Consider the following 19,470-nt stretch of genomic DNA (forward strand, 5'->3'; position numbering starts at 1 on the left):
TGTCAGGGAACAGTTCTTGCCTCCCTTCCTGGTGGTTGGTGAAATGCAGGGACATTTACAGAAGGATATCTGTCAGCTCTGGAGATGCTCAGGGAAATTTTCTCATCACTGTGTAAAAGGACAGCAAACATATTGCCTGTATTATCAAGAAAATATTAAAAGAAGAGAAGGCAAAGATGTGGGGAAGATCGGTCGTTCGCTTCAGATGAGAAGTGTTTTGGGAATGATCTGTGTTGAAAAGTGAGAGGGACAAACTGCTGGGGGCATGTGGATAAAACCCAAACAATAACCAAAGCTGGAAAGGTGGAATGAGAGATGGGGAGCCCTGACCTGTCAAATGGGACTGAGGACTTTCAGGGCTGCAGAGCATTGATTTAAACTGAGGCATTTACTGTTTAATTTTCCATCATCTTAATTGCTATAAAGCAGATTTCCAACAGTCAAAGCAAGCAAAACAGCCCAAGTTCCTTAACAGAACTACAAAGACTGACAAGCTGAGAAAGGAGGATGCTTTCTCCCTCGCATAGAAGAACTGAGGTTTGTGCACAGAAGCTGTCAAGAGCAGTAATAGTGTCAGAAAGCCTGTGGTGCTGCTGGGCGGTGTGTCTTCCTACCTCGTGGGCAGGCTCAGCTGTTTGCACTTCCCAATTCTTCATTCTTCTGCTGGTTTCACTTGGGGTGCACCGTGTGATTAAGGCTTTGGTGTGGTCAAAGACAGAGACCTTGGAAATTATACAGAGCATGGAACAAGTGGTAGTAGGAGGGTAGTTTTGATGAGTGTTTTGCTATGCTGTGTGAGCTTCTGAAGTTCCTCGTGTGATGCCAGTGGGGAGAAGGAAAAACCAATAAACCTAAGGACTGAATGAATTACAGCTGGTGGCTTTAATGTTGAGAAACTGAGCAGGCACTTAGGGCTTAGTGGCCGAGCAACTGTTGGAGTTGGCTGGAGAGGAGATAAAAAGAGCTCTTGCTAGCATTTGCAGTTGAAACTGTTTTGCACAATGCTATAGAAGATTTACTGGTTTCTTTTGCCTGCTGAGTTTTGCCGTTTGAAGAGGTAGGATTGGAGCAGGCTTTTAAGAAGCTTGCTCAGACTTGTGAGGTGGGCAATGAGGAGAAATCACTGTACGGACAGCCCTGGGCCCATGTGGTCCCCACATGGGTCTCTGCAAGGAACTTCTTGTTCCTTCTGAGGGTGACACTTTGGGAGGAAGTTTGCCTTTGAGACATACAAGAAGCAGATGCTGTTTCAGTGTAAATGCTTTCAATTGTACTAATCTTCTCCTATAGAAAACTGCCCTTTTTTTGTGCGGATGTGTTTTTATACTCCTTTAAACATTGGTTATTTTTCTCCACTGAAGGGTATTAAAGCAAAAACGCAGTCAGCTCATCAAGAGAAGTTCAGCAGCAGAAAGTCAAGGAACTTTCAATCAAGAATAGATTTTAATAAGGTCCCAAGATCCCCAATTAATTCTCCTTCTTTATTACTATTTTTAAATACTCATCAATTTCAGGCCACCAATTGCATCGAGTGTCTTTTAAAAATAATTAATACGGCAATCCCTAAGCACTTTCAAGGTAAATAAGTTTTAAAGGTAAACCACAGTAATGGTAAAGAAATAGAAACTGCTATTTTCTACGCTTCCTATATATAACTATAGGCCCATATAGCTAATAAAACATTTCTAGGCGGATCTGGATCGATTTAGAGATTACAGCTGAAGCAGGGGTTGAATTGCAGCTGGATGTTGTTGAAATTGTGCAAGCTCTCTTCTTGACATTTTCTATATTCCAGCTTCCTCTTGCTCTTTTCCTCTTCCCCACGAAATCTTGTATTATGTGCAGGTTTTGAAGACTTTTCTAATCTGGGTTGCTTTTTTTGTTTTGCTCCTTAAATAGAGATTGAGAAAATTGGAGGGCAATAATTGACAACCAAATTATGGCAGAGTAAAAGCAAGATTTGACTTTGCTCCCTGGAGCTGGATCAGCTGGGCTGCCCTTCTGGCAAAGTAGGAAGGGAAAGAGGGAAGTTACAGATGCTTCATGTCTAAGCTTATGGGGCACTACTGGAAGCGGCCTCCTTGCTACAGTGGGGAAATCTTTCAGAACTGGTAAAATATTTTCTGTCTGCAGTTTTGATTTGGATCAGGAGTGTGTTTTTAAGTGAATCTTGAGCATCCCCACTTACCTGGTGTGGTTTGTGCTGCAGGGTGTTGAGCCAGCACATAAGCTGAATTCCTTTTAGTGAAGAGAAATGTGAAGTCCTTTTGTTCATCTAACCTCTGACTGCTGGTGGGCATTCAGTCCGTGTGACCAGATTAGCTCCACTCTGAAGTACAGGTGTCTGAATTTCTAAAATGTGGGGGCTTGGTCCTCCCCATCGGGTGTTTCCCTCTGCACACCTACCCCATTGCATGGTCCTGTTGGGCAGGAATGACTGAGCTGCAGCTGAGCAGTGTGTTCCACTGAAATCATGGCCTTTGCTTCATGGCCAGGAGAAACAGAGAGCCAACATTTCAGTATCTTTGGGGAATCCTGTCCTAGAAGTCTGCCATACAGAGAGCTTGGCTGAGAAAAATCTTCTAACCTCGTGTGGCATCTGAAATGTAATAAGTAGGAGTCTGGCTATTAAAAACAGCTGCTATGAATGTCTGAGAAGGTACCTTGTACAAAAGATGTGTGCTTTAAGCATTTGACATCTGAATTATTTGTGGAGTTAATTTGTTGTTTTTCCTGTAAAGTTGCTTTTTCCCTTCTCCTTAGTCTCTTGTACCAAGAGTAGGTCTTGCTACTTGTATATGCGCTGTGACCCAGCGATGCGTGCATTAGAAATTCATCTATAGATGAGTGAGACTGGATTTCTGTATTCTGTAGAACTAAATCAAAGCTCATTTTAATAATGTGATTTGTCTTAAATTTTCAGCTGGGTCTAAACCTTCAGACTTTTCAATCTGCCTTCCAGTCATTATAGACAGATCTCTGTATGAATAATGCATAGCTTTGCTTTAAAAATCAGTCGACACAAACACTTCATTTTCACTTTTTATTGATTCCAGCCTTGGTGGCTTGCGTATATCAGAAATTTCACAACTTAAAAATGTGCCTAGCCATACAAACTAGTTATTGATCAAACAAGGTTAACTTGACTGCCTTGAATTTTTTATTGTCTCCCTTTTTGTTTCTATATAGCTAGTAAAAACAATTTCCATTTAGAAACTTCAATTTACAAAAGGTTAGGGATTCACTTTCTCTGCAGAGTACTTGTGCATACGGTGTATTCAGTTAAGGAACCGGTTCACAGAAAATTTGAAGCTATCACAGTCATTCCTTGTTGCAAGAATGCTTAGGTTATGCTTCCCTTCCAACCTGATTCATCTGCTGTTACCTGCTTCTATTTTATTCAACGTGAGGTTCAAGTATAACAGAATACGATGTTTTTTGAGAAGGTGAGGACAATATTTTTGACCTCTATGTTTGCAGTAAAATTTTCAGCAATCTTTTTTTTTTCTTTTTCTTTCCCCTTCCTTGGTCTATTTTATTTTCCCTTTGAATTGAAGTTTAAAGTGCTGAATTTCTTCAGCACTTTTCTTCCCTGTATCCAGGCATTCTGTCAACTTATTTCTCCCTTTTTTTTTTTCTCTGAGTTGGTTATATGAGGGACCTAAATCCTAACTTGCAGGAAACCTTCTGTGGGATAGGTCATTAGGATTAATTACCAGCATGCTAGCAAGCAAGAGCTGTATGGTAACAAGCAGCTTTTTCTGTGTCAGGTTTTGTTTTCCTTGCAGAAGTGGTTGCTTCCCCACGACTGACCAGCAGCACAGCACGTGCACCCCGGGCATTCGCTTTTCTCTTGCACTCTCATTCCACTTGACACCTGTGTGAGCTGGCACTTAAATATGCTCTGTCCAGCCCGGGGCCCTGGTGCTACTGATGAAGTTGGCGATTCAGACAAAAATAGAAGTCATGCCTGTTGTGGCGATTTCAGCCTTTATTCTGTTGTTTCCTGAGGAGGTCAGTGGCTTCTTTAGAGCTGTCTCAGTAGCGGGCTCTGGGCTGAAGCGATGGGACAGGTGACCTCGTGTCCCTGCAGATTTTGTCTGTTCGGGAATGCCCTCAGCCACCACAGCCCCAGGGCCCTGATCTTGTGCCCTCTTTGTCGGCTGAGCTCTCTGCCTGGCACACAGCCTGCTAACATGTCCTAGCGGTGGATGTTCTCCCTGCTTCTGAACCGCGTATTTACCCTGAGAAACAGAAGCAGCACGGGCAATGCATTTATTCAGAGCCGAGAGAAGGGGCCTTTAGCAATCTGGCTGGCTGTGCGACATTTCCATGCTCATGCCTGCCAGGAATTTTATTGCTAAAACGAGGCCTGCAAACTGCTCCTCTCAAGACCCCTTCTTCGGTGGGGGCAGAAGCCCTTAGGGAGGCCAGACGAAAGCTGACTGCCTCCATCTTGTGTGTGAGGCAGTGTCCCAGGTGCTTGGGACACTTCTGCCACTTGCTGTCACTGTCATCTGTCACGTGTCCTGTGGTCTTCTGAGACTGGGATGAAAGAGTCACGTAAGCATCTTATTATATGTACCCTTTTGTAGGGCATCATTTAAGTGGGTAAATTGTTATTTGTATTTGGGCCCAGTTAGAATTATTTTTTCCTGAAGTGGGCTCTAAAAGCTGAACGTAACTGTGCACAGCTTTCAAAAGACAAAGATGCCCCCATCTTGGTAACTGGGTGAACTATTTATTTGTTCTGGCAAGTTCAAAAAGATGCAAATATACAGGCCTGGATCTAAAACTTGTAAGCGGGAAGACGTCCATTGCTTCTTCAAACTCGGCCTGCTGAGGCGCTGGGCCTCGCGGAGCCGCTGCCGGTGCCCCCACAGGCTGGGCCGGGGAAGCAGGCCGGAGTGTGGAGCTGGGAGGCTTTGTGTTTCTGTCCCGGCTGTTGTCGTGAGGTATGAGAGATTTGGTGAGGTGGGCTGGGGCTTGGGATTGCTCTGTGGTGAAACCCTGTGAAGGACACTGCCTGCCTTTTTGTGTAATATGGGTGTGTGTGGGGCACGTGTGGTGGCTGTGAGGGTGGCCGCCATGACAGAAGGACAAGGAGGGTTTGTGATTAACGTATGGGAGATTGTTGCGCTGTTCTTATTTTGCTTTTTTGTTCAGATTCCGGATTCTGCATTGTATCAGTACTTGAGAAACTTCCTTCAGTGCCTTAGAGATGTGATAAACATCTGCCAGATGTTTCATTTTTCTGCTTCTCTTCTAGCATCTACCCAAATGCAGTGTTACGTGGTTTTGCCAGGTGGTTATAGTGGGATTTGTTATGGTTTCTCCCTGTGTGTTGTCCCAGGCAATTGTAGAGGTCTCCTAAATTGCAAAAGACCTTTTAAAAATCAATATGGCAAAATAAGTAATTAAAAACAAAGAATAAAGCTTAACACACAGATTTGATGTAATTCTTCTAAAAATTACTTCTTGTCCTTAGCAGTATCAAGCTTGTTGTACATGTTGAAGAGAAACAGAGCTAACGTTGTATTAGCACTTTTATTAACCTGGCCTTTTCAATCCAACAGCAAAGAGTAGCTTGGGGGAGGGTGTTACAGCTTGTTTTCTACTCTTGACATCTTGTCCAAATTAATGGCAAAGCACTGTGCACTGTGCAAAGTGAAAATGAGGTTTTGCGGGTGCTGGAGAACTCTGTGCTAAAACTCCGAAATGAAAATTCTCGTTTCTTGAACCCTGTGACCTGGCCTCCTCCTGTGTGTGACCAAGGGGAGGCTGGGAGAAGAGAGAAGGGGAATGGGGAAAGACAAGAGAATTCTGAATTTTTCTCAGACTGCGATTTGTTATTCCTCAACTCTCTGGAATGCCACTAGGCTTTTTAAAGCATCCGCTATTTGTTACTTGGCAGAGAGAGGCTGATAGTTTGGGATTTGAATTGTCATTTTATGCACAACACGCTGACAGATCAGTGCAAAAACAAACCTACCAGAAATTACACTTAAAAAGATGTATAAGGACACAATTAACTAACAGAGAGCTCACAGACTGTATGCTTAATTCAGTGATAAAAGACAAGAAAGAGGGGATTGCTGGAATTGCCTCTTGTATTTGTACTGATTTTATGCACCTTGTGGAATTGCTTTCTAGTTCTCTCTTTAAAGGAGTAGGCTTTTCTGAACCTCAGAACTGGGGGAACACCTGGTTTTTTAGCTCTTCAGAGGCAGAACAGAAAATCCAGCTATGCAGGGAACTGCTTGAAAGCAGAGAGCGGTCTCCCCTGTTGAACAAGGTGTCGTGTCAATAGTTTGTCTTTGGGATGGGTCTAAATTTGAACGTGAATTTGCTTTCACGCATGGCAGCGCTTTTTCAAGTCTGTGTCCACATGCAGCGGATGGATTGTTTTTTTATTTGCGTGAACGTCACCTGGGACATTTGGGCTCTAAGAAGCTGTTTTCAAAGTGATCCTTTCCCAACAGGGATCAGCCAATGTGTGTTAGTGCAGAAGGGAGAAAGGTTTCACCAAAACCCCATGGTCGAAGCAGATGTTGCACTCAGTGGCAAGTTAAGGAAGAGTTTTCGGCCCTCCTGCTGTTTCTGGGTCCAGCACTTGTGTGAAGTGTCAAAATGCTAATTTTAACCTGTGTAGCCACCTGTGCATTTTATTTTAGCTCAGTATTTTAAGGAGCAATACTTTTTCTCTAGATCTATCTGTGAAATAAGTACTAGAAGATTTTTTTCTTTTATTCATGCTCACACTTACTAGTGCAGCTGTTTGCTGTGTAATTCTCAAGTTTTCTTGCTAAATGACTTTTATAATGGTCAGATTGATTGCTTAGGAGTTGAATGCTCCCATGGAAATACTCAATCCACCAAACCTCATATTGAAGCTGTGCTTTAGAGGCAGTTAATTGGGAGTTATTTCTGTTTTCTACAGCCAATAGGTACTATTACTGTTTTTTCTTGGAGTAGCACTTAAAGGCTTCAGTTAGAGATCAGGTCCCTCCTATACTAAATGACATCTAGATATATTGAAAAAATAAGGTTCCCATTCCATGGGCTTTAGAGCTGAAGTTATACATTTACTGTGAAAAAGAAATTTTAAGCAAGCTAGAGCTGAACACTTATTTCTGAAGAGCCAGGGAAAAAAATACTGGTCATCCCAACTACTTCTGGATGATGCATTGCCTTGAATTTGAGAAAGAGGAGCTTACCTGCCTCTGTTGTCAAGGGTCCACCAAACTGAGTATTAAAATGAGCAATGTTTTGAAGTCAGGCTGCTGATATACATTAGTGGGCTGTATACACTGACTTGACATGGTGACCCTGACTGTTGCAGGGTAACCCTTGGAATATATATGCATGTATTTGAGAGGACTGAGCTTAGCTCTTACCTTTCAAGAAGAGAAATCACTGTATCATTGCTTTCTCTCTGACCTTGAAAGGTCTTGAATTATTAAATAGCCTCTTAAAGAGTGCAACCTAGTTTCCAAGCTCTGTAACTTTTAAATGTCATAACCATTGTGAAATTGTGTTCTGGAATCATTTAGGCAATTTTTTCTGCATCACTTAATTACAAAAATTGGATATTTCTCTTGCTTTAGGATGTTTTATCATCTTAATTAAAAATAATAATTTTGTGTACACTGCAGTGCTGTGAATTCAGGATAACCAAATTTTAAACAACTCCTAACACTCTTGGAAAAGTATGTTGAGCAGCTGAAATACTGGGTGAGTTGACTTACGGTGCCTGACTTATTGTGGTGCGTATTTAAATTACATAGCTATCTAGGTAGGTTTAAATACCACTGGGTACTAAAGTATTGTTAGGCTGCCGAGCAGAAATCAGATATCACTGTGAGAACAGGGGATGGACCAAACTTGGGACTGCTTAACAAAACCACCTATGTCTGGGCAGCTTTGACTACAAATGAGAAGATTTTGAAATAACGATATTAAGATGGCACTTGATTGCGTTGGGTTAGAAGTTTTCACACAAGAAGCCTTGCACGTTCCTATAGGATGCAGGTGGTGGCGATGTGTAGTGTTGGCCCCAGACTTGCCCTTGATGCAATGAGGCAGAGTCAGGACTCCAGTTATTTACTGCTGTTTTCTAATATCTCATTTGTTAACATCAAAGAAGTGGTGAGCCCTGAGCCCTAGGTCTGGCTTATTTTACTTTCTCTTGTGCATAAGAGATAAGTGAGTTTTGTGTACTGAAGGACAATCTTGCAGCAGGAAACTTGGTCCAGCCCCCCATCCTTGCTTGTACAGATGTGGTCATGTTTCGGCTGGCACCAGGCACGGCTCTGCCCCAGTAGCACCTGCAGGCTGTGGTCGAAGCTGAAATCTTGGCCATGGGACAGCTTCAGATCTTGCAAATCATTTTGAGCTCCATCTACAACAGAAGCCTTTGTATTCGGGTTATTGGTAATGTTTGGAGCAATATGAGTGGAGCCAATTGGTGACTTGTGCTTTGTATGTGCAGTAATGACAGAGATGCTGTTTGTTCACTTTGTAAGGCTGCCAGAAGGGGAGCGGAGCTTCTCCTGGCTCTGAGGGGGGATCCAGGAGTGGAAGACAAACCTCCTCCTGGCTCTGCAGTGGAAGAGAAAGTCCTTTCCATGTCTAATACCAGGCTCTTGCTGCTGGGTAGGAATACCTCAAGAAAGCAGGGTTGGGAACGTGTGTTTGCTGTTATGAGGAGCAGCGCAGGGTTTTTTTGTAGGAGGTCATAGGGCCAGCATCTGTCACCGGCCATGCATTATGGTTCCACTGCCGTGGGTGCGATAACGGAGCGCGGAGCAGTATTTTGATGGCTGTTGTCAGCTGCCTGCTAATAGGGATGTGCTTCCTGACGTGCAGTTTGTGTTCGTGCAGAGCTGCTCCAGCACAGACTGCAGGAAGTGGGGAGGGAGGGAGAGGAGCAATTAGTTTAGTCTCTTCTGCAGAGCAGCGTCCCGTGGATTCTGGTATGATCACATCTAGTTTTTCTGCTCATGTGTTTGTCACAGATCAAGCCGGGCTATCTCTACCTTCAAATGTAATTACCTTAAGAGAGGGTGTTTCAGGTTCCAGGCTCCTGCACAGTGCCGGAGCTGCGCAGAACTCCTTTGAGAATCTGTCCTCTGGTACAGGGATGCTGCGAAGAAGCGTGACCCATCCCCTTGGCTTCCTCCATCAGAGCAAGATAAAGACATCTTTGAAAGCTCATTTCAAAATATTCTTTCTGTCAGAAGTAATTGGTGCCCTTGAAGGGCTGAAACCCTCCTCCACAGACAATCAGATGAACTTTGGGATGTTTGTGATGTGACTTGCGATGTGTTAAAAATCTCATTGCAATGCAGCAGACGGCTTCCAGACCCTTCTCTCTCTGAATCCGTAGACTGAAAGCCAGTGCGTTTTGTAATTAGGAATTAAAGCTGTTCGTGAATGTTAAATTGAGGGGAGAACTGCTTCAAATGTGCACGAGGTGCTCACCCAGCACCCAAAGGACAGGAGGGTGTCTGCGCCACAGGGGGCAGAAGGCAGCACCAGGAGGCTCTGGGCCCTTCCCTTGTGAAACTTCCCCAGCGAGGGGAAATAGGAACAGTTGGTTTCCACTCCGAGAGGAATTAAGCATAATAATGTGTTAGCCTAGGCTGCTACCTGCCAGAGTCAGACAGACTCGAGACTGGGATAAAAAAAGATTGTCATCTGATTTTTCCATCTGGATGAGACTGCTCAGTTTGCCTGCAGACTCTCTCTGGGGGCCGAAGAGGAGCGGTGGCTGCTGCCTCCCTGCAGCGCGGGAGGAGGGGGCCCAGCCGACGAGGACCTCGTGGGGATGTGGGCACCTTTGTGGAGTGAACGTGCTGGTGGCCGGCAGGGCCAGGGAGAGGGTTCTCCCACTCTACTCCGCTCTCACGAGACCTCACCTGCCATGCTGCGTTCAGCTCTGGGCCTCAGCACAAAAAAGGACGTGGACCTGCTGGAGTGAGTCCTGAGGAGGGCCACAAAGGTGATCAGAGGGCCAGAGCACCGCTCCTATGAAGAAACAGAGTGATTTCAGACACTGGAAGCATTTCTTTAAGATGTTTGCATTCCGTTTGTCACCAGTTTGAAAATACATTAGCAAACGTGAAGCAATGGGTGTAAAGTATCCTGGACACTAATGCCAAAATGATACAACTGGCATCTCGTAAAACGAGGATTTCTGTTTAATATCTAGAAATTAAGCTATATGCAGTTAGGATGAGACCACTTAGTGGCTGTCAAGTCTAGCTGTCCCTACCTATTCAGTCAGGCTTCCCTGAACAAATTAATTTTATAGCAAAGCACAAATAGTAATTAGCATAGAAATAGTGTTTATTGTAATTATCCTCCAGTGGCTGCACTACTGCAAGAGTTAAATCTCATTTACATCTTTCTGTAAAAGGATGTACAGAGAATTGTATTAGAGATAGTAAGGCTAACATGTAGGATGTGTAACGTGTCAGCTTTTGGGTCTGGCTGGCTGGGCTTCTCATTTCCTGCCAGTTTAGAACTTCTTCTGGTTTCTTGATTTTTTAAAAGGAAAGGCAAGCACTTTGGGGCCTAGAAGACAGGGGAAAATGTCTTATCTGAATGTCCTTCATCTGCATGTGATTTGTTCATTTTAGATTTAAAGACTATTCTGATCTTTTATTTATGTGCTTAAGTCTGTAGTTTGCTTCCTTGTTTGTTTTATTTTTAACTGCAAGGTTTTTTATAAACCATCCAAGAAGTACTGTAGTGAAGAACCTGCACTTCCCCAGTGAAGCAGTTGTCACAGTTGGCACAAATAGAGCTGTCAGGTTTGCTGCAAGTGACACAAATATAATGAAGTAAAGACCAGTGGCAGAGCCAGTCTTCAGAATAGAGTGTTGAGGATTTATTATTGTTTTGCAATTTATTTTTATTCTTGTAAAATAAGCAAACTGGGCTGTAGCTCAGCTTCCAACCTAACCTGCCAGTCATTATTTAAAATCATCGGGTCATTTGTAATCCCCAACTCCTCCTCTTTGTGAGCGGCTTTGTGGATGGACAGCATGCCAACTGCTAGCTACATTTCAGATTTTAAGAAGGCCTTTGGTCATATAACTCAGGATGATAAAATCCTATTTAATGAGGAATGCTCCTGTGCTATAGGCTTGGTCAATAAATTAAATAGATTAATTAAGTTGAGCTGTCAGGACCAAGGACTGCTGTGAAGTCAGGCCAGTAGAGCTGGCCATTTATCAGAGGCAGAAACCCAACAAAAAGAAGCTGCCTTTAATGGGCGATTCCAGAGTGCATGCAAATGAGCAGGTACGTGAAAAGCTGAGCAATGAGTGAGTGCTGTCATCTGGTCTCAAGCGGTGTGAAAGAGGCGGGTACGTCTGTGTGAAGTCATTAAATGTACTCATCAGACTCCTTCCTGGGAATTTTTGAACTTGGAGCTCTGAGGAAATGAGCTGACTTGTGATGTGGGTACGTACTCTCAGGTATTTCCATTTTTTGATCTTCAGTGGGAAATGCAATTGGTTTTATGTTTTTAGAGAGAGAGAGACGTGCCTATATATGTATGTATGAAGTGATTTAGAATGTAAACTTAAAAAAAAAAACTAGTATAGCTGTTATTGCACCCAGAGAATTGAGCTCTGCAGGTGGGTCGGCTGCAGCGCAGAGCTTTCAGGCAGAGCCCCACGTCCCTGCCGTTTCAGCCCAGGAAGCTCCCGGCTTGTTGGCCGCCCGGTGCCATTACCCGCCCGAGGAGAGGCTCAGCGCTGGCACTGCGGAGGTGGCCCTGCTGGCCAACACGGCCTCACCCAGCGAGGGACACTCAGCAGAGGTTCAATAAGCAGAAAATCAGCAGGAATACGGGCTCCATACTTCTAATTTCCCCCACATGCCTTAGAGTGCTGAGATGATGCTGTTTCTCCGGCCGAGGGAGCTGCGATGAGAACGTGTCACCCAGGGGCAGGGCCCCGCGCTGCCGGCGGCAGAGCCATGGGCCTCTCGCTGCCACGTGCCGCTCTGCGTCTGCGGCCGTGCGAGCTTCCCAAGGCAGAAAGCGAGGCAGCGCACGGAGCTGCGGGAAGACTGCATCTCTGTTTTGGTGCTTCCACTAGAGCTGCAAAGCCCTGGCCATATGGATGTACTCCTACAGCCACTCTGGAGACAAGCTGAGAATAAAATGAGCTGTGTGCAAGTGCTATCAGGCTGTGTAAATGAAACCTGCCTGACAAACCAGAAACATGCCTTTTTGGTGTATAACAAAAATAAAATTCTCTCCAGGAGTAGAACCCTTACGTATGTTCAATTCTTGTTGATTAAATAGTTTGGAGCTTCAAACAGCGAGGAAGCAAGCCAGGGATGCCGGTGTCACGTTAGCGAGGAGAAACGTGTCTGTCAGGAGGAACGGGGAGGAAGACAGGGATAGAAAAATGGCCACGCAGGAGAGGCTGAGATCTTGTGAAGACCTGGTCTGCTGGGGCAAGAAGGTGAAAGGAGGAGCAAGAGCTTGCTCTTGTTTTGTCAAGGCTCTTGTGGTCTGATGGAAAGGAGGAGCTAGAGAATAGTGCTCTGACTTTGGCCACCGAAGTGCTCATCGACAGCTCTGGTGGAAGAGCGTGAAAATGAGATGTGTGACGGGTGTTTGGAGCAAGCCAGGAGCTGCTGGATTGTCTCCCACCACCGCTCAGGGAGGCAGTGAGAATCGCTGCCCCTTGCTGCGGTCCGGGGTTTTGTCTAGGGGACTTTGGGCAAAATTTAGAAATGCCTCAAGTCATTATGAGAGCTGTGCTCCTAAGAGTGCAAATGGTTTGTGATATGGGGCTGTAGGATCTTGAGTAACATGTTAAAAACGGCCCTGGTACTTTAGCTGTAGGAAAGCAGGGCTTTCTTTTTTTTCTTCTTATACTATTATCAGCAGCTGTGAAGAGTGATGCAATCCGTGTGCCGTATGGAGCACCTATATATAACAATCTGACATATGGATGTTGTGAAGTTCTCAGAAGATTCCACATGCTTGAAATCATCCATGTTTTAAAAACACTCTGGGAATTATTTGTTGAGGTGTTATGCTGAATTCCCAGACGTGAAATCAGGCAAATCAGGAATGTTTGTAGCAGGGAGCCAGGTCTGAATTCCTCCTTTTGGTCCCTGCTGGAGCACTGCAAGCTTTGGGAAGGATACATCTGGGAGGAAAGTTTTCAAGCTGGCTGACTTTTACTGGAGCTGTTAACCTCAGCAGCTCTGAGCCCTGTCTTGCTCTCTGTTCCTCACTGCTGTCTGCTGCCCCTCACCTAGCCAGGAGCGTCTCTCCATTGGCAGTGTGGGAGGGGAGGACAAGACACAATATCACCAAACACCTGGCTTCTCGATTAAGTCTTCAGGCCTCTTGCTGCTCCGCAGTGTTGTTTGGCTGCCCAGAAATGAAGACAGCCCACTGGCTGCTGCGTCTGTGGGATTTGAGGAAGGTAGGAAAGCCATGTAGAGCCAGCAGTCAGTAAAAGCATGTTGTTTGCGAGAAGCTGCCTTCTTTGCTAATGTCCAGTTGCCTGGCTGCTGTCAAAATTGTTATCGGGAAGTTCTCCATGACTAAGTAGCAAGGGTTGGCCAGGCCTATTTCTTCATCCTGTTTTATCTGCCAGGCTGGGAGCCCATCCTTCACTGCAGGTCTGGATGGCACGGTGGTGCTGGCTGCACCAGGTCCCTGTCCACTCGCTGCTGGGGCACCTGAGCAAGTGGAGGGGCGAGTAAGGGGGAAGGTACATGAAAACTGCAGTCTCAGTTTATTTCACTGTTTAAGAAGCCTTTAGCAAGTGCTGTAAATGAGGGATGAATACTACGTAGTTGGTCAAACCTCTCGTCCCTAAGAAAGACAGGCAGAAGCATGTCCATCCTATCTGCTGACTTCTGGGCTCGTTTGGAGTGAGGGAGAAGTACAAGCCTGTACCTGAGGCTCACGATCTGGGGAAGGCTTGCACCTCACATGCTGTGCCCCCAGATGTTTGTACCAGCCCTGTAAGTTTTCACTAAAGGCGTCTCAAATTGCTGCTGTCCTCCCTGTCAGTTCCGTTCTGGTGGGATGTCAGGGGATTGACAGAGATGGGAGACGTGCTTTCTGAAACGCTTAGTCCAGGGCTTCAGTGATGTGAAATAGCAGCAAGCGGCATGCTCTGGCGCTTGTTTATTTAGGAGCTCTACAGGTGTACGGAAACCCCCTCCTCCCCAAAGAGCTGTCAGGGTGAAGTTAATTCCACCACCAGTAAGTGCTTGTTGTAATCTGTGAGGCAATGAGGAGAGCGAGCCTACAGCAGGTGTCTGTACGTCACTTCAATCTGTAAGCAGCCTGGTTCAATTTTGAGTTCTTAGATCCGGCTTATTTGCATGGGCTGTGCTACCGTGGATCCTGCCTGCTTCAAATTCTTTGGAGGGAAGAGATGTTTTTTTCTGGCTTTTATTTGAAATGAAAGCCATTCCCTAGAGTCGTGTCAGCTGCAGAAATCCGGAGCCCAGCACAAGTGTCTGCATTAAAAACTGGGCTCTGGGCTCCGTTACAGCCCTGTAACTTCACATGTCACAAGCAGAGGAAGGCAGAGCAGCAGCGCAGGCACTTAAAAGATTGCAGCCGTGCTTTGAAACTGAGGGGCTTTTGAAACCGTGGGGCTGCAGCCAGGGGAAAAGAAACAATTACCTCCTCTCCTCGCCTCTTGCAGCCCCCTTTCTGCAGCCCCTGTCAGCTCCGAGCTTTGAACTTTGTCAGAAATGATCTGCTTGTCTCTTGGTAGTCTTCTGCTGCATTTTAATTGGGCATGGCAGGTAAGGCAAAAAGTCAAGGAATTGGAAATAACCTCTACAACTAAAACTGTGGAGCCAAAAAAGACAGCCCTTCAATTAAAGGCGGTGATGGTAACTGCCATGTTTTTGGAAGAGTTTGTAAACTCCTGATTAGATCATGCTAAATTGTGTAAAACTTCTAAGGCCTTTGAATACAAACGGGGCTGGGGAAGGCTGAGAAGAGAATGGCAGGGCTCCAGTAAAAGGTGTCTATCATCACAGTTTTCTGCACACTGTACAGGCAACAAGCCATGCGGATGGGTTAATGCATTTTTTTCAAATTTAGTATAAAAATACACATCATCTTATTCCTCAGAGGAGATGCAGCACGTGGTTATGTGTGTATGTGTCCCCTAAACATGCAGTGTATGTGCAGTGCATGGTCCCTTGGACCAGTATCGATCTCCTCTGTTCTGGCTGGCTTTTACAGGTGGCTCGTTGCCGTGCTGTAGAAGTGCCTTTTATTTCTTTAGCAAGCTCTGTGACCGCTACCTGTTTCATATTAGTCTGTTGTCCCTTGTTTCCTCCTGGAGGAGGAGTGTTTGAGCAGTGTTTTCATTGGACTTGCAGCTGTTTTGACGTGGTAGCACCAGGGTGGGTGTATGTATTATTATGTATATATTATTGCTAGATCCAAGGGGATTCTGAAGTGGAAGGGATTAGGGTTTATGGTGAGGTCACGATTCCTGGGGGAATTCACTCATTGGGCCAGCTGCTGAGAAGTCCTCTCACCTGCCCTGGCAGGTGAATGTGTGCTTCACTTTTAAGCGCGTGCATAGGGTGTTGAACCTGGGTTAGAAGCTGAGACCTAACTTCTCCTTAGCTCTTCAGCAGCTTGAGGAAACTCTGCTGCGGTTTTCCCTTCCTGCCCTAAGGGGGAAAGCAGCAGTCGGGGAGGTCGGGTCTCAGAGTCTGTTGTGCTGCTCCTGCAGCTGGTCCTGATGGGGTCTCACCCCTGTAAACGGGGCTTGTGTATTAGGAACACACACGAGGTGAGCGGGTGGCTGGGAAAGTCTTGGTTTAAGGATCTTAACTGATGTCATGAAGAAACTTGGGAGTAACATTAGGGACTGGAGCCAGTTCTCCCTGACCAACTGCCTGCACTGTGAGAGGGGCGAGCTGCTAACTTGCTCCTATTCCCTGCTTTGGTGCCCGAGTTTGTTCATGTTTTCTTCCATTCCCTGCAGGAAGTGAAATGGGACTCATTCAAACATCTCTTTGCTATGTAGACTGATTTTGGGGAGCAGAGCAGGTACGTTCTCCCAGGAGATGTCATCCTGTGAGTACCTGTGACACTAAAAGGGCCAGCACAGCACAGGTGAATACAAACAAAAGCAGTGCAGGCAGCAGTCTGCAACTGGGCTTTGCAGAGAACTGTGTCCCTGTCTTGCGTAAGGACGCCTCATTTACAAAAGTGTTAAAAATTTCCATATGGCTTTAGTTTGTCTTCAGATCCCCGCCCACCCAGTCTCTAATTAAAAGAAAGATTTTCTCATTTATGATTAATATTTGTTTTCAGGACAAGCTACAAAATAGTTGAAAAAGTAAGATTTATCTGTCTACTGCTTTCCTTCTGCCTTTTTAGTTTGCAAATGAATGTAGAGTTATTTGACATCGTTTGTCTTCTTAGAACTTTTGCCAGTTTTAATTCAGTAAAAAGCAGTAGTCATTCCTCATATTTATCTGTAAATTGCATTGAATCTTGTTGCAGTCATATTAGGTGGTAATGATTTATATGCCTTCTAATAATTTATCTGATTATGCCGGCTATATTCCATTTTTAAAGAATTATTAAGTTAATGCTCTAGCGTAGAGAACAAAGAGAAATCATTTCCATAGTTCCTGCTTTGCCTTTCTGCAGCGTGGTACAGCGCTGCGTGGTTGGTTCATTAATACAGTGGCGTGTGAGGATCACGTGGACGATTTATTACAGGTATTTAATACAATTAGGCTTTGTTTGCACAGGAGCTGCGTGTCTAAAGGCTGCTTACACGTGTGTGTGTCAGTATTCAGGTGGCTCTGCTGTGTGCACGTCCCCAGATGCCCCATGGCTGCGATGGAAGCGCCTGCGCTGGGTGCAGAAGGGACCGGCAGCTCCGTACTCTGCTGCAGAGGGTGGTGTGAGTGTGAGGGATGAATGGCTGTGTGTCGGAAATCCCAGTGGCAAAACGCATTGGTTCCTCCTCTCCTTTTTCTTATTCCCCAGTAATTCTTCCTTGCGAGTCTGCGGAGCCTCTCAGCCCCTTATCTTCAAAGGGCTGACTTCAGGAGAGTAGATAAGCACAGGCTTAACTCTGAGATTAGAAATACTTCCACCGATTTCGGAGGCAATTCTTCTCTCAAAGGCAAACATACGGAGCTGGGGCCGGTGAGGAGGGGCAGAAACAGAAAAGGACACTCAGCAGGACTAAAGGAAAGCGGTTCTTCTATCCCGTGTGTCTAATACATGTGAAAGTTTGAGTGTCTCCTCCTTTCTTCATGGACCATCTACCCTGTCTGTTTTCTCTCCCTTTTGGAAATGTGTGCCTAACTCCTGGGTAATGTGCCTCCCACGCCATCTGACAAAACACAAAGCAGTAGGAAGAAGCTTCAGCTCTAGGGGGAAAACTCTTCTCTTCGTGAAAAAATGATGTAGCTTTTCTTTTCCTTGACTTGCATATTTAGAGAAGCACTGGAATGAAGTCACTGCACAAACGCAAATAACCCCAACTTCTTTCTCTAAAATTTCTGCTTGAAAAATAGTGACTTTCTTTGTGAATACGTTGGCATAAAATATCAGTTTTGGCAGTGTTTGAACGCTGCTTTTTGCCATTTAGAAGCAGAATTATGCTGCTGAGACTTTGGACTTTTGAACAGGATGAAACATGGTTGCTGCTAATGGGAACTGTGATACTCCAGAAGCAAAACTGTTTCCTTTTCCAGGATTCGTGTATGGTCTGATACTGTGCGAGTCTGAGAGGAGGGGCAGTACAGCTCAAAGGGCCACAGAAATGCACCCGCATCTCCTCGCATCCCATCCTGGGGGTTTCTTTTCTGTTACCTTTTCTTACTCACTTTGTTGTTATTAGGTTCATATGGCCATGGAGAGCTGCTGTGTTTGGGGACAGGCTGCCTTGACACCTCTGCTCTTTTGCTTTTTGACATTATTTGCTTATTAAAGGCAGCTGTGTGCACATGGGAACATCTGTGGGCCTGCTGAACTGTGAAACCTCTTTGCAGCAATGTTTAATGTACATCGACATATTTTCGCTTCTGTATGATACCTGTTTGCAGTCTGGCGCGTCTTTTGGCTCTGCTGGTTTACAGATGCTGAGCAGCAGAGAGCTGAAAACAAGGAATACCCCTTGTTTTCTGCAGAGCTTCGGTGTGTGCGCATGGGGCTGCTCCCAAGGACTCGGTACATACTTCGTGTAACTGCCAAGGACTGGATGTGTTTAAGCAGCCTCTTGTTATTTGCTGATGCTCTGCTTTCGTTTGTTTTGCTTTGTAAAGGTTGCTTACACTTGTACAACCTCTTTGTTACCAGAGTGGCTGAGAGTATGCTAAGAGGCTGATTTCAGCCTCATCTTTTCACGTGTTTGGTTATTATGGGATGCAACAATCCTGTGTCAGGTTTTCCCCCGCATTAAGCAGTCATAGCATCTCCACGAATAGAAGTGCCTGCTGACACAGGAGCTGGCTTTGGCGTGTTGGGAGCGTTTGGGTTTTTGCAGTAGCGCATCGGAGTGCAGTTCACTGCGGTGTGTCAGGTCTCCGGCGATCCCGAGCTGGGTTTTGGTCCTGACACAACAGCAGCAAGTCTGCAAAGCCTCGCTCCCCGTTAGCTCCCGGGGCAGCTCCCTTACAGCGTTCCATTGGCACGTGAAAGGCAGCTCACGTCCCGGGGCCCGTGTTCATCAGTCAGATGTGGCCTGGAGCTTGGCTTTGGGCTGGGCACGCGGGCACTTCTCTTTTGCCTGCAGCTTCCTCCCAGACCACTGCCTTCTCTGTGACCGAATCCTTCTTATTACTTTCCATCCGCGGTGCCTTTTTTAATCCAGAGATGTGAAATATTTGTTCCCTGCACACACTGGCCTCTTGTTTCATCTTGAAAACACGCTGTGGAGAATTGCATTGCTGTCTGCTGCTGCTCTGCTTTTGATTAATCTGTTTTTCCACTAGGACTCTGTTATGAGAGAAGATTAATATTACAGAGAAGATACTTGTTTGTTTCAAACATTTTGTTTCCTTCCTCTGTTGGGAATAGGAGTGTAAACACCAGGCAATCTGAATTTAAATAGCTAAAGTATTGGTCTTGCTATTCCAATTGCTCGTTGTTACACTTGAGGATGTGGTTACAGCTGATTATACAGAAATACCTGAGCCATACATCTTACGTTCTCAATCAGCATATTATAGATGAACTGTGAAAATTGGAGATAGCTTTTTATGATAATTGGGAGATATTTTCCTTGAAGTATGCAAGACTCTTGAGAGGTTGAATTGTTTGTCTGTAACTTTGTTATAAGCCTTACCGGTATTTATTTAACACGCGAGTTATTGCAGCTGAATATTGTTCTTATGGCTCCCTGCCAAAGGCTGCACGTTCAGAAGGCTGATCTCGGATCTGATATCCTCACACAGCGACTTGTTCGCTGGACCAGT

General features: G+C 45.3%; 1 protein-coding gene across 16 annotated transcripts in view; it reads left to right on the forward strand.

The window, feature by feature from the left end:
• Positions 1–19,470, forward strand: part of IL1RAPL2 (interleukin 1 receptor accessory protein like 2) — a 425,448-nt gene that overhangs the window by 136,750 nt on the left and 269,228 nt on the right. Inside the window, exon 1 of one of the 16 annotated variants that reach the window (XM_067005088.1) lies at positions 2,875–4,563. The exons of the other annotated variants lie outside the window; for them this stretch is intronic. Within the exon in view, the coding sequence (XP_066861189.1) occupies positions 4,551–4,563 (13 nt within the window). The 5' untranslated portion in view covers positions 2,875–4,550. Of the gene's footprint in view, positions 1–2,874; positions 4,564–19,470 lie in introns of those variants that run through there. 16 annotated transcript variants of the gene reach the window in all.

Source organism: Anser cygnoides, chromosome 13, assembly GCF_040182565.1.
Source record: "Anser cygnoides isolate HZ-2024a breed goose chromosome 13, Taihu_goose_T2T_genome, whole genome shotgun sequence".
Classification (NCBI taxonomy): Eukaryota; Metazoa; Chordata; class Aves; order Anseriformes; family Anatidae; genus Anser; species Anser cygnoides.